The sequence below is a fragment of the Lutra lutra genome, chromosome 2 (genome assembly GCF_902655055.1).
Source record: "Lutra lutra chromosome 2, mLutLut1.2, whole genome shotgun sequence".
Taxonomy (NCBI): Eukaryota; Metazoa; Chordata; class Mammalia; order Carnivora; family Mustelidae; genus Lutra; species Lutra lutra.
In genome coordinates this window covers 186,625,543-186,637,943 of record NC_062279.1, presented here as the reverse complement: position 1 = coordinate 186,637,943, position 12,401 = coordinate 186,625,543, and the positions used below count along the sequence as shown (strand labels likewise).

General features: G+C 35.8%; 1 protein-coding gene across 9 annotated transcripts in view; it reads right to left on the bottom strand.

Annotated features, from left to right (window-relative positions):
• EXOC1 (exocyst complex component 1) overlaps positions 1 to 12,401 on the bottom strand; it is a 62,075-nt gene that overhangs the window by 22,895 nt on the left and 26,779 nt on the right. For 8 of the 9 annotated variants that reach the window (XM_047719348.1, XM_047719356.1, XM_047719352.1 and 5 more), the window contains 2 exons: positions 9,279 to 9,428; positions 3,061 to 3,166 (listed from right to left, as the gene is read on the bottom strand). In XM_047719348.1, coding sequence (XP_047575304.1) covers positions 3,061 to 3,166; positions 9,279 to 9,428 — 256 coding nt within the window. Of the gene's footprint in view, positions 1 to 2,102; positions 2,127 to 3,060; positions 3,167 to 9,278; positions 9,429 to 12,401 lie in introns of all 9 variants that reach the window. The other variant, XM_047719351.1, reaches the window with a different exon arrangement.

The following is a 12,401-nucleotide window of genomic DNA, read 5'->3' as shown; positions in this document are numbered from 1 at the left end:
ACAAGCAATATTCAGGCAACTTTTTTTTTTTTTTTTTTTGTAAAGTAGGCTCCACACTGGGCATGGAGCCCAATGTGGGGCTTGAACTCATGAACCTGAGATCAAGACCTGAGTTGAGATGGAGGGCTGGATGCCTAACCTACTGAGCCACCTAGGCGCCCCTTTAGGTAACCTTTTAAGTATCTTTAAATAATCCCCATTAGACTGTAAACTTCATGAGGTAGGGTCTTTGCTTATTGTTGCATTCTCAGTACTTAGCAGTACTTATTATATAATAATCAGTATTTATTAAATGAATTTTCTAGCCAGCACTGAATTTAGTCTTGTATTCAAGACTCCTTTTGGAATCAACAAGATTCTTAGTTTACTGGAACAACACAGATTGAAAAACAATTTTGACATACCACTATTAAAATTTTGGAATGTTAAATACAAGGGAGGCAGTAATTATATAAATGCATATGTTAAGGGCCTAAAATAATATGTATGTGTGTGTTGTGTTATCTTAGCTATAGAAAGAAAAAAATCGGTGATTTAAAAAATAATTTCTAAATTTCTTTGCCTGCCATTTCGTTAAGTATATTTGTAGAACACAAGGGGAAAAACTCCACCAAAGTATTATTCTTAGGGAGAAAATTCCATGCCTCTGAGTTATCAAGGTAAACCTATTAATTAAAAAAGGCAATCACCTACTAAAGATCTTATTACAAAGAAAAGATGTCTGTTGGTATTTCAACATTATTCTGAATGACCTGAACTAAAGTGATGTTAAAGTTGAGTCAAAGTGGTTGAAAAAGAGTATTCCCCTGAATCTCTATAACAATATTGACTATACATTTCTGACCTTCTATTCTTATTAGCATCTATGACCCGGAATTTTCAGAGCAAGTAAAAAACAAAACAAAATTAGGGGTGCCTGGGTGGCTCAGTGGGTTAAGGCCTGCCTTCGTCTTGGGTCATGATCCCAGGGTCCTGGGATCGAGCCCCGAATCAGGCTCTTTGCTTGCTGGGGAGTCTGCTTCCCTTCCTCTCTCTCTGCCTGCCTCTCTGCCTTCTTGTGATCTCTTTGTCAAATAAATGAATTAAGTCTTAAAAAAAACAAAACAAAATTAGATTTTATTTATAATTACTTCATTTTGATTCATGGACAAGTTATCTTTCTAAAATTTCAGGTATCTATTTTAATTATATTACTATTAAAAGTTGATTTAAACACAATTTGAATGAAAAGATATTTAAAAAAATTTTCACTCTACCTTATTTACAATTTAAATCATCTGTTTAAACTTGTCTTCTGAATTCTGTTTACTATTTAGTTTTTCTTCTTTTGTAGTTGATGTTATCAAGATAACTGAAACTATGATTTTCTGGTGCCATCAACCATCACAAATTACTCTCCTGCTATTATTTTATACATAGGAAGAAATGTGATTTTAATGCTATTTTAGAACTATAAAAGTGCCTTCTAAACTTCTAATTTAAAACTATTTTAAACAAGATAATTTAAGAATTTCCCAGGAGGGAGAAAAAGAAAAAAATTAATTTTCAGGTTAATGCAATGATACCAGTAAGATAGTGTTGTACTTGTTTTAAATTACATTTTTGTTATGTCATTTATCTCAATGTGAATCTTAGGCTTGATAAACTATTATGATACTGGGATTAACGGCCTCCTAAGGAGATAATTTTAGAAAGATTTCCTTTTTACCTCCAGTTTTCATATTCTGTTAGAAGAGTTCTCTCAAAATAAAATGGTTCACTAACAAGTGGTGACAAATATACTAAATGAAAACATTAAACATGTAACTGAATTAATATGTTGCTTACTTAAAAAAAAAAAAGCATAACATACCCACAGTGAAACATTAACAAGGATATAAACACACTGCTGTTTCAGAACAATTAACCTTTAGGATGAGTTAGCATTTCTGTTTCCAAAAGCCTATGGTCCCAAGATACTTATCAGTGTATTTACCTAAGTGTAACATATGTGTACACAGATTCAAAACATTTCAACAGTCTGGACTAGCATAATCAATATATTAGTGTTGAATTAAAACAACAACAATAACAACAACAACAGTGAATTACTAAATAATTACCCACTAAAGACAGTCTTCTCTGTCCTAAAGGAAAAGAATGGAAAGATGTGCTATCAATTTCAATCCTGTTTCCTGATTATCAGAAGTTGCTTAGGGCATAGGCTCCTTTCAACAAGCAAATGCTAAACTCATTGGTCTAAAGGGAAACTAGGCAGACACACTGAGGAGTACACATTGTAGCCATTTAAGGCCAGGTTTTGACTTGAATAGGCACAGAACTCCATCCAAAAGGAACTCCAGAGATGGGTACACATGCAAGAGCAGAATGTGGCCTCGGCAAATCACCTTCCTTGCAACTTGAGACTTTCACTGGTTATCTTTTCAAATCACGTTTCTGTCTGCTTAACATACTTCGAAGCAACAAAAAATAACATGCTTGGAAAATATCCCTTTGGAAAAATTAGGTATAATCCCAGGAGAAATTTGGAGGACACTTTTATAGCCCCTTGACCGGGGAGGAAACACAAACTTTCTTTTTGATTCAAAATAGCCAGTGAGAAGTAAGAAGCCAGGAATTACTTTTCATTTCCCTGTAAAGAGCAATGACTTAAGAGATCGATGACTTGCCACCAACTGCTACAGAAGGCCTTTTAGGAAGTCGGAAACTCAACTCTCAACTTGTCTCTGAGCCTAATACTTTCTCCACCAGATTGCACTTCATTCTCTGGTCAACTGCTTTTCTTATGAATAGATGCTTTCATTTATGGCATGAATACACAATTGCTGTCAGATTCATTTACTAGAGAATTCTGGTAAAAGCTGTATTTACAGATATAAACATTTGTTCTGTGAAATAACTATAAATCAAACCAACACATCAGACTTACTTTTTCATCAATTCTACCGTATCTTCTTCCACCTTGCTCTAAAATGTCATAGACTTATTTGTCATAAATAAAACCACTTTTAATAGAATAGAATAGAAAAGAAAACAATGAACTGAGGTGTCTAAGCTTACCAAACTTCTTGCTTTCTTTAGTTGTGCCAGTCATCTTGATCTTTGCAACTTCAAAGAAATCTTTAATTTCTCTCTCATATAGTCGTGATAAATAATCCATGTAATTCTTAAAATAAAAGTAAGAGGTACTTCTTATTAATTAAACAAATATAACAATTCAGTCTCCCCAAAGCCTTCGTGCTTGCTTTAAATTTTCTGGTCTAAAATCCTGAGGTATTTCATAGGATAAAAAAATTGGCTGTTTTTGTCTTAAAAAAAAAAGAACAGGCATCAAAACAGCAATTTATAAAAATATAAAATCGAATATAATCACACTTATATTTTCATTTTTATGTATTTTCTTTCAGAGATTTCAAATAGAGTTGTAATCCTACTGTATAGCATATTTGGGTCTGAGCAATCATGTTTTTCCAGCCTCACACTGTAGTGACTGTACAGTGTTATGCTTTGTTGATATACCACAATTCAGCAAATCAATCCCCCAGCAGAGGCCACTTAAGTGGTTTCAATGTTTTGCTATGATAGACAATGTTATAATAACCTTTTCATCTTTAATGAATTGTTTTCTTGGAATCATTTCCTAAGGATGGAAATACAGGGCCAAAGAAAATGGGAATCTTTGTAACTTCCTCCATATTGCCATGCTGCTATTAAAAACAATCACACCAACAGTGTCAATGGCAACAAAGGGGGACATTCAGTGTCAGTGTCCCCTGCCAACTTAGGGGTAGTTAAGGCATATCAAAATAGGCTATTTTCAATACTCTTTCAAGGAGTGCCTGGGTAGCTCAGTGGGTTGAGCCTCTGCCTTTGGCTCGGGTCATGGTCTCAGGGTTGTAGGATGGAGCCCTGCGTTGGGCTCTCTGCTCAGCGGGGAGCCTGCTTCCCCCTCCCTCTCTGCCTGCCTCTCTGCCTACTTGTGATCTCCCTCTCTGTCAAATAAATAAAATCTTTTAAAAAAGTAAAAAAATTTTAAAAATATATTAAAAAAATAATCTTTCAATAAGCTTAGGGTATTTAGGTATTCCAAAATAAGTTATTTTCAATAAGAGTTTAATTATAACTAGTACATCTTACAGTTTTCACAATTATTTTTTAGAAACAAACTGGATTTATTCTAGCTCAAATGGAAACATCTCATCTATAATTTAGCATACAGACTCATTTCTTCATCATATCTGCTTATTATCACATAAAAATATTTTATGCTCTCAGGAAGGATTCTTCACTAGTGGAAAACCATGCATTTTACCAAGTCCTAAGTTAAATGCCATACACAATCTGACGAAATGTAAATAAATCCACTGTACTTCGCTATTCTTTTAAATTTATCCTGGGATCTAAGCTTCCGCTTCTTTATGAGTTCAAATTAATATTCACTTAAAAAAAATTTTTTTTTTAAAGATTTGTCAGACAGGGAAAGAGAAAGAGCACAAGTAAGGCGAGCAGGAGGCAGAGGGAGAAGGAGAAGCAGGCTCCCCGTTGTGGGGCTCAATCCCTAGACCCTGGAATCAGGACCTGAGCCGGAGGCAGACACTTAACTGACTGAACCACCTAGGTGCCCCAATACATGCAGCTTTAGAGCAGGTTTATGTTGCTTTAAACATCAAGTATACCTTTCAAAGGGTATATATTATATGAATAGTTGTATCCTGACTCATAGTTTACCACTGATTTTCTTAGTTCATAGATATTTCCTTATAAAATATATTTGGATGAAACATATAGATCCTTGGTTTTTCAATTTGTAGGCCATATATATTTCCCATGTAGTCTCTGTAAGAAAACTTAGTCAAGGGGTGCCTGGGTGGCTTAGTGGGTTAAGCCTCTGCCTTTGGCTCAGGTCATGATCTCAGGGTCCTGGGATCGAGCCCTGCATCGGGCTCTCTACTCAGAGGGAGTCTGCTTCCCCTTCTTTCTCTTTGCCTGCCTCTCTGCCTACTTGTGATCTCTGTCAATTAAATAAATAAAATCTTTAAAAAAATATTAGCACTGAAAATCAGTGAAGAGTTGACAGACAGAAAATCAGTTTCACATAATTTGTGAAATCTTCATCGGTGGTTTCTACTCAAATCATTCAACATAACAGACTGCATTCCAATACCCAAATTGTCTAAAGTGCACATTACCACCCAAGCAATTTAAACCATTTGAAAACAGCTTCTTCGGTATCTAGAAAACAGTGACATGAGCAGACTATTGAAAATCACCCCCTTTTCCAATGCAGCTTGAATGACTAGATAACTTTTTCCAGCAACGTAACAGAACTCATTGGTGGGTGAGGCCACAGACAGGTGTAACCATCAGTTCATTCATTTACCAAATTCTGAAGAATGTCTCTTAGAAGGAGCTTAGCACCTTGTATATAGCACCTTACATTTACCTATCAAGAATTTAAATACTGTTGTCTCAGGCAGTCTTTTCAACTTTCATTGTTTTGACTGTGCAGTCTTACCAAGATCTCTATATTTTACTTTTTCTTTACACAAACGGGTAAATTCCACAAATGCAGAACTGGGGCTGAAAGGAGACATCTGAGTAATCTTCAAGGAAATTAATGGGAGAGGAAAGCTCATTTCCTCCCTAAGCATGGATGGAACATCTCTATTCTTAACTGCCCTACACGAATAATCCAGAGCCATGGAGAGGGGCTGTAGTCCTGGGGAGGAAGGAATCTGGGCAGTTATCTATTTCTCTAAGCTCTAATTATGTATACTAAAACTTGGGGCTTTGCTTAGATTAGATTAGAAGCACAGCTGGGCAGTGCCTAGTGATTCTTATCCCTTAAAGAACAGAAAAAGGCTTTTCTCTTTCCTGCCAGAAAGCAGGAGAGCTATGTACACCCAATCCAGTGCAAACAGCATTTTGTTATTATTTCTTACTAAAGAAGTACTGGTTTGTCTGTTTCCTTCTTTCTTTCCTTCTTTCATTCCTCTCTTCCTTCTTCCTTTTTAGTCAAATTCCTGTTTTTGATGACTTCAGCAACCAAATTAGATTATGAGGTAAAATACATAGTCTGTCAAAAGTTCAAGCCACAGGATCAAGTAACATTCCTGGGAAATAAGTCAATTTCATTTAAAAGCTCATTAATATTGTCAACCAAAACTATACTGTGAGCAGAGAATGAGTCCATAAATCATTGCTAGGTTGGCTATCATCTTGTTTCTTTACTTAAATTACATTCATGAATACTGCATTATATATAAAGATAGGGCAATAATACTCACTGAGAACACAATTAGGCAAAAAGCTTATTGATTATTTTACTTATTTGAATATTCACTAAGGGACAGAGCACTTGTTGGCACAAAACTCTTAAGGAGATATAATAATGTTTAATTATTCAAAATATTAATCCTCCTAAAACTTCAAAAGGCAAAGAATTCCAGTACTGTAAATATTTTTCCTTAAGATATCTCCAAATCAGAATTCTGTTGAATGAAAACAAAACAGAACAAAACAAAATATAACACAACAGTAGAGTTGCAGAACACTTAAAAGACTAATTCTGAGGAACAAAAGTAGTCTTAAAAATAACTGACCAGATAAGATATATATATAAATACCTCAGGATACTTATATTCTTTTTGAAAAACATTTTTAAAATTATACTTTAAAATATTATTTATTTTTACCAAGGTTTATGTCCCCTTTCTTATGATCTCAATTTAGAAGTAAAGGGACCAGATCTTTCTTTAAGTGGGCAAAGGCACTTTGAAACACATAAAGACTGATATACAAGAATGTCCTTATGCCAAATGTGTTCAAATTGATACACTGATAGGCATGTATGACCTGCTTTTTTTCTTATCATCATAGTTCTCATAAATTTCTACCTAATCCTCTGCCTTCTCAAGAAGTATGAACCTAACACTAGAGGAAGTTATAATAATTATTTCAGTAAGTATGAAGATAAAATGGGTTCATGTATAAACATTAGTTTCCTGAGGGAGAATAAGCTTCATTATAAAACACTCTGAAAGAGAGCACCACTTTTTGAATAAAACCGGGAAAAACTCTGGCTAGCAAAACTAGCGAAAAATAAGATGATTTTGCTATCTAAATTCTGTTAGAAAATTTTTTGCCACAAGCATATGGGTTAAGGGGAAGGGTTTTTATATTAACAATCTCAATATTTTTGTTTTCATTCTAAGAAACAAAATACGTCCCTCTTTCCAATTCGAGAACATCTTTTAAGGTCATATTGTCCACATAATTAAATTATTACTAATTATTAAAATAACTTATGCCTTACTTAAATTTTCATAAAAACTTAAAAGATTTCACGTTTTCCAGGGTATTTCCGAATTTTAAGTAAAGTGCTCTTACATCTGACATATCAATACAGCTCTTTATATTTTGGAATTAGGTAGCAATTCTTCAGTTCCCTAAGTGACATGGTCAATTTCAATACTAAAGGTCATAGCAGAAATGCCAGAAAAGTATTATACCCATGGCTTTCTGCCACAATGGCCATTTATTAAAGCTAAATCAGATCATGTCGTTCTACTGCTCACAACCCACCAAAACCCCTTCCCCGATCTCCCTCATGGTAAAAGCCAAGTCCTTACCATGGGTACACAGTCCCTTCCAGATCTGCTCCACCCCACCCCCACTTCACCTCCCCTACCTTCTTTCTAAGGTCCTGTTCCTGGTCCTCTGTGCTCCAACCACAGTGCCTTGCTGCTCCCCCAGTACACAGGCATGCTCTTGCCATAGAACAGCTGTACTGTGCCTGGAACGCTTTCCCCAAGAAACTCCCCCTGCTCACCTCTGCTTATTTATTTTTTTTAAGATTTTATTTTTAAGTAATCTCTACACCCAACATGAGGCTCGAACTCACAACCCTGAGATCAAAGAGTGGAATGTTCTACTGACTGAGCCAGCCAGGCACCCCACACCCTTGCTCATTTTAAAAATCTACACTCAGATGTTATCTTCTCATGATGCCTTATCTCAAGCTACAGTCTTCCCCCAGTCCCAGCATTCCCTGTTTTATTTTCTCCAGAGCACTCAGTAATACCTTCTAACCTACCATACAACTGGTTTTTTTTGTTGGTCTTCCTCCACCAAAGCATGCGCTATGAAAACGCATTCACCTATTTCCTTCCGTGCTGTATCTCTAGCACTTACTTAGAACACAATAGGTGCTCGGTAAATTCGTATATGAATGAATGACTCATCTTCTCCAATTGCTGATATTGCTGCCACCGCTCTTCTAGCCTCCAAGTCTAGAAAGTTTGGCATCATCCTGTCCCTTCCATCCCTAGAGTCTCTCTTTTGGTTTCTATTCTCTATTTCTACCACTATCTTCCTGGTTCAGATTTCATTTCATCTGAATATTATATTAGGTTCTTAATGAATTTGCCTCATCTAGTCTTTTCCCATGTATGAGGAATACTGTTAGGTCTCAAGGCTCATCTTTTTCAATATAATTTCTCGCTGCTCTAGAATATGAAATTTCTGCTTTATGGGCCTCCATCCTCCATTGTCCTGACAAAAGGGTGTATTTTCCCACCTTTGTCTGCACGTCTTGCTCCTCATCCCCAGAATGCCCTTTCTCTTTTTTCTGGTTTATCTAACTCCATTCATTATTTAAAACTCAATTCAAGTCCAATTTCTGTCCTAAAGTTTTCCCCCATGGCTTTAGGACATGGATTTCTCTTTTCTATAACTGCCATGCATTTAAACTCATTTTCAGTTTGGTACTTAATGTTTTCCTGACTGTTTTAAGTATAATTGTTCTTGTCAGATGTAAGGCTCTTTAGAAGTAGGGGTTGTTTGTTAGGGCCCATGTGCCTGGAATAGTGAAATGCTTGCTTAATAAAGAGGTACTCTGCATTTGCTTCATCAAACGGGTTATCCATTCTTAGAGGGCAAACACCTCACTTATACATCATCTAGTCTCTAGTTTCTATAATGCATATAAAAAAATGCAGGAGATAATTATTGCATTTAACTAAACTGAATGATGCTTAAGGCCACAGTATGGCCCATTATTACACTAAACTGAAGTTCGAAATTAAGCTCTTCCTTATCCAAGTAAATAAAATAAATGTCCTGCCTGGTTAATGGGCACTCAGAAATGCAAGTAGTTTCTGCCTTGCTAAGAAAGTACTACAGTACTTCAAATGTTACTTGGGGAACTGAATACATGACGTCTTGCTTCTAGAAGACTATGTTCCATACGCAGTGAGTAACTGATATCAAACTCATACCTTTGTTAGTCCCTCATATTTTCCATAATCTGTATTCTTTAGCCACTCCATCAGCTTGGCGTATCGAAGCAAGTCTCTGTGAAATGGATGATGGTTGGGCAAAGCCAGTTCCACAGAGTGCTGAGCAAGAGTTGAACTCTGATCGTGACCCTAGAGTGAGTAAATAAGTAAATAAATACAATGACAGTAAAAGAAACACATGCTGTAACTGAAAATTCTAAACAGTGACCAAATGCAGCCAAAGAAGAGCAAAAGAAGATAGAGGGATTAAAAACTGAGTACTTACTTGTCTTCTTTCATCATCTCACGTAAATCTACTGTATACCATCACCATAAAATAATCATAAACATGCAAGAATGGCACTCTGGGATACATCAACTAACCATTTCATCTTCTAAAGAAGCTGAGAATAAATGTTTTAATCGAGGCTGTCTCTCCCATTCCGTATCATTTTACTATTTACTAAGCAAATCAACCTCATGATACAACTGTACTGAGAAAGACATCAAATAGGGAAGTCATTCAAAACAAACTGTCTACATCTATGGTATTTCTACTATTAGAGTTTACAATATTTAAAACAACAGATAAGAACATACAGGATATAAACTTTTAAAACTATGAAGCACTACAGATGATGATATCCTGGGCTTTCCTGGATAATACTTAATAACAGTGTCATTTTAGTTTTTCTGGGAATTTGTTAAATAACTACACAAGATTTTATTTTAAAACCTTGACAAGGTTTTTATGTAAATAAACTTGTGAGTTATCAGTCAGTCTTAGATGATGCAGCCTAACTTTTGTTTTGAAAAATATAGGCCTGGAAGATTATCTGTTTCAATGACCTTATTTTCTAGAAGAAGTGGAAACTTAAAGGGTTAAGTGATTTGCTCAGGTCATAATGGAGGGAAGAAGTGGAACCTCAGTCATGTGAGTCTCGCTTCCATTTTCTTTTAAAAACATATCTAACAAAATCATTTTAACCAGATTCAAAAACTGCAAATGCTTACTAGTTATTGGTATCTAAAAACAAACACACAAACAAACAAACACTAAAAATCTTCCCAGCCATCTCTAGAAACAATCTAGCTCTCTGCTACTTGGTCAATATTTGTCATGAACTCAAAGCCAGTGTCTAAGAGATGAGGAACTGAAAGATTAAAGGAGTAGATTCCCCTTGAAAATATAAATTCCCAAGAATAAGGAAAAGGAAAAAGATGGACTAATTTGATGTTCATTCTGACTCAATCTAATTTGCTTAGTTAAAACTTACTTGTTAGCATTCTGTTAAAATGACACAGGGATTGAGTTTTGGCACTCATTAACTCATTTCCTAGTAAAGTTACCTGAACCTAATTATATATGTATTATACTAGCTGATATAGATTAGCTTATAAATATCCTGAATTTAAATGCTTTTATTTTTATTTTTTAAAGATTTTATTTATTTATTTATTTATTTATTTATTTATTTATTCAGCATGGAATAAAGGGCAGAGGGAGAGAGAATCTTAAGCAGACTGTTGTGCTGAGCGAGGAGCCCGATGCGAGGCTTGATTTCATGATCTAAGGGTCATGAAATCAAGAGTCAAATGCTAAACCAAATGAGCCATCCAGGTGCCCCTGAATTTAAATTCTTTTAAGTTAAAAGAGGTTTCTTTTCTTTATCTAATTTATATGCTTTACTATATAGACAAAGTAAGAACTTGGTGGTTATGGATTTTTTAAGCAATTTAACTACAGAGTACCCAGAAAAAATTCTTAGTTTAAGGCAATGAAAAATTCTCTAGCAATTGAGAAGTACTTTTAGAGCAAGAAAGGCAGGAGAATAAGACATGCCGAGTACTAAAACCATTGTTACTTGAGTACCTTTTTCATTAAAGCTTTCAAATCAGCCTGTTGGAAGAATTTTCTACTTGTAAGGTTATATACCCAATTTAAAAATGGAGAGAAAAAAGAAAAATAAGGACCCATATAGAAATTCCATATAAAACTATGTAGAACAATCAATGTATTTCTTTTTTTAAAGACTTTAGTTGAGAGAGAGAGTGAGACAGCACAAGCCAGGGGGAGAGGCAGAAGGAGGAGGAGAAGGCTCCCTGCTGAGCAGGGAGCCAGACTTGGGGCTCAATCCCAGGACCCTGGGATCATGACCTGAGCTGAAGACAGATGCCCCACTGACTGAGCCACCCAGGCGCTCCAATCACTATATGTCTAAGATTAAGATTACAAAAAAAAAAAAACAAATATTAAGATTACTGATATTACTTAAGATTAAGATTACTGATACCTACTTAGGAAACTGTACCAGAGACAGCAGAAAAGTATCAGAAAACTAGACCAATTCAAAACAAGAACCAGAAATGGCGAGGTAACACAAGTTCACAGCTATTATAGATGTTATACACGAGGTACACTACGTACACAGGTCTACAATCCCTTTCAGCAATTCTAATATACAAAAAACCCTCAAACCTCCATTTAAATTAGGTACCAAATCTATTTTAGTGGCAAAACTTGACCTGAACAGACATGAGACTATTTATAGAATTTGGAATGACTATTCATATTTTTTTGCTGTAGGAACATTGTGTGCTTCATCACAGGGCCCTACTCCAGCCCCCTCCTGGACTGGCTATGTAATATTTAGTATGTATCCTATATTACTTTACTAGAATCTGAAAAATTCTAAAAACATCCCAAGAGTTTTGGATAGGGGAGCATGGACCTAGGTGAACATTCTCTTTTGCATGGCTGATTATTGTTTATGTTCTTTTGCAACTGTTTACTCAGGCCATTACATGTTAAGTTATATTACTTAATTTAGTGTCAGGAAAGTTCTTCAGTTAAAAATCTTCTCCTCGGGGCACCTGGGTGGCTCAGTGGGTTAAAGCCTCTGCCTTCGGCTCAGGTCATGATCCCAGGGTCCTGGGATCGAGCCCCGCATCGGGCTCTCTGCTCAGCAGGGAGCCTGCTTCCCTTCCTCTCTCTCTGCCTGCCTCTCTGCCTACTTGTGATCTCTCTCTGTCAAATAAATAAATAAAAATCTTTATAAAAACAAAAACAAAAACAAAAACACCTTCTCCTTGGGGCGCCTGGGTGGCTCAGTGGGTTAAGCC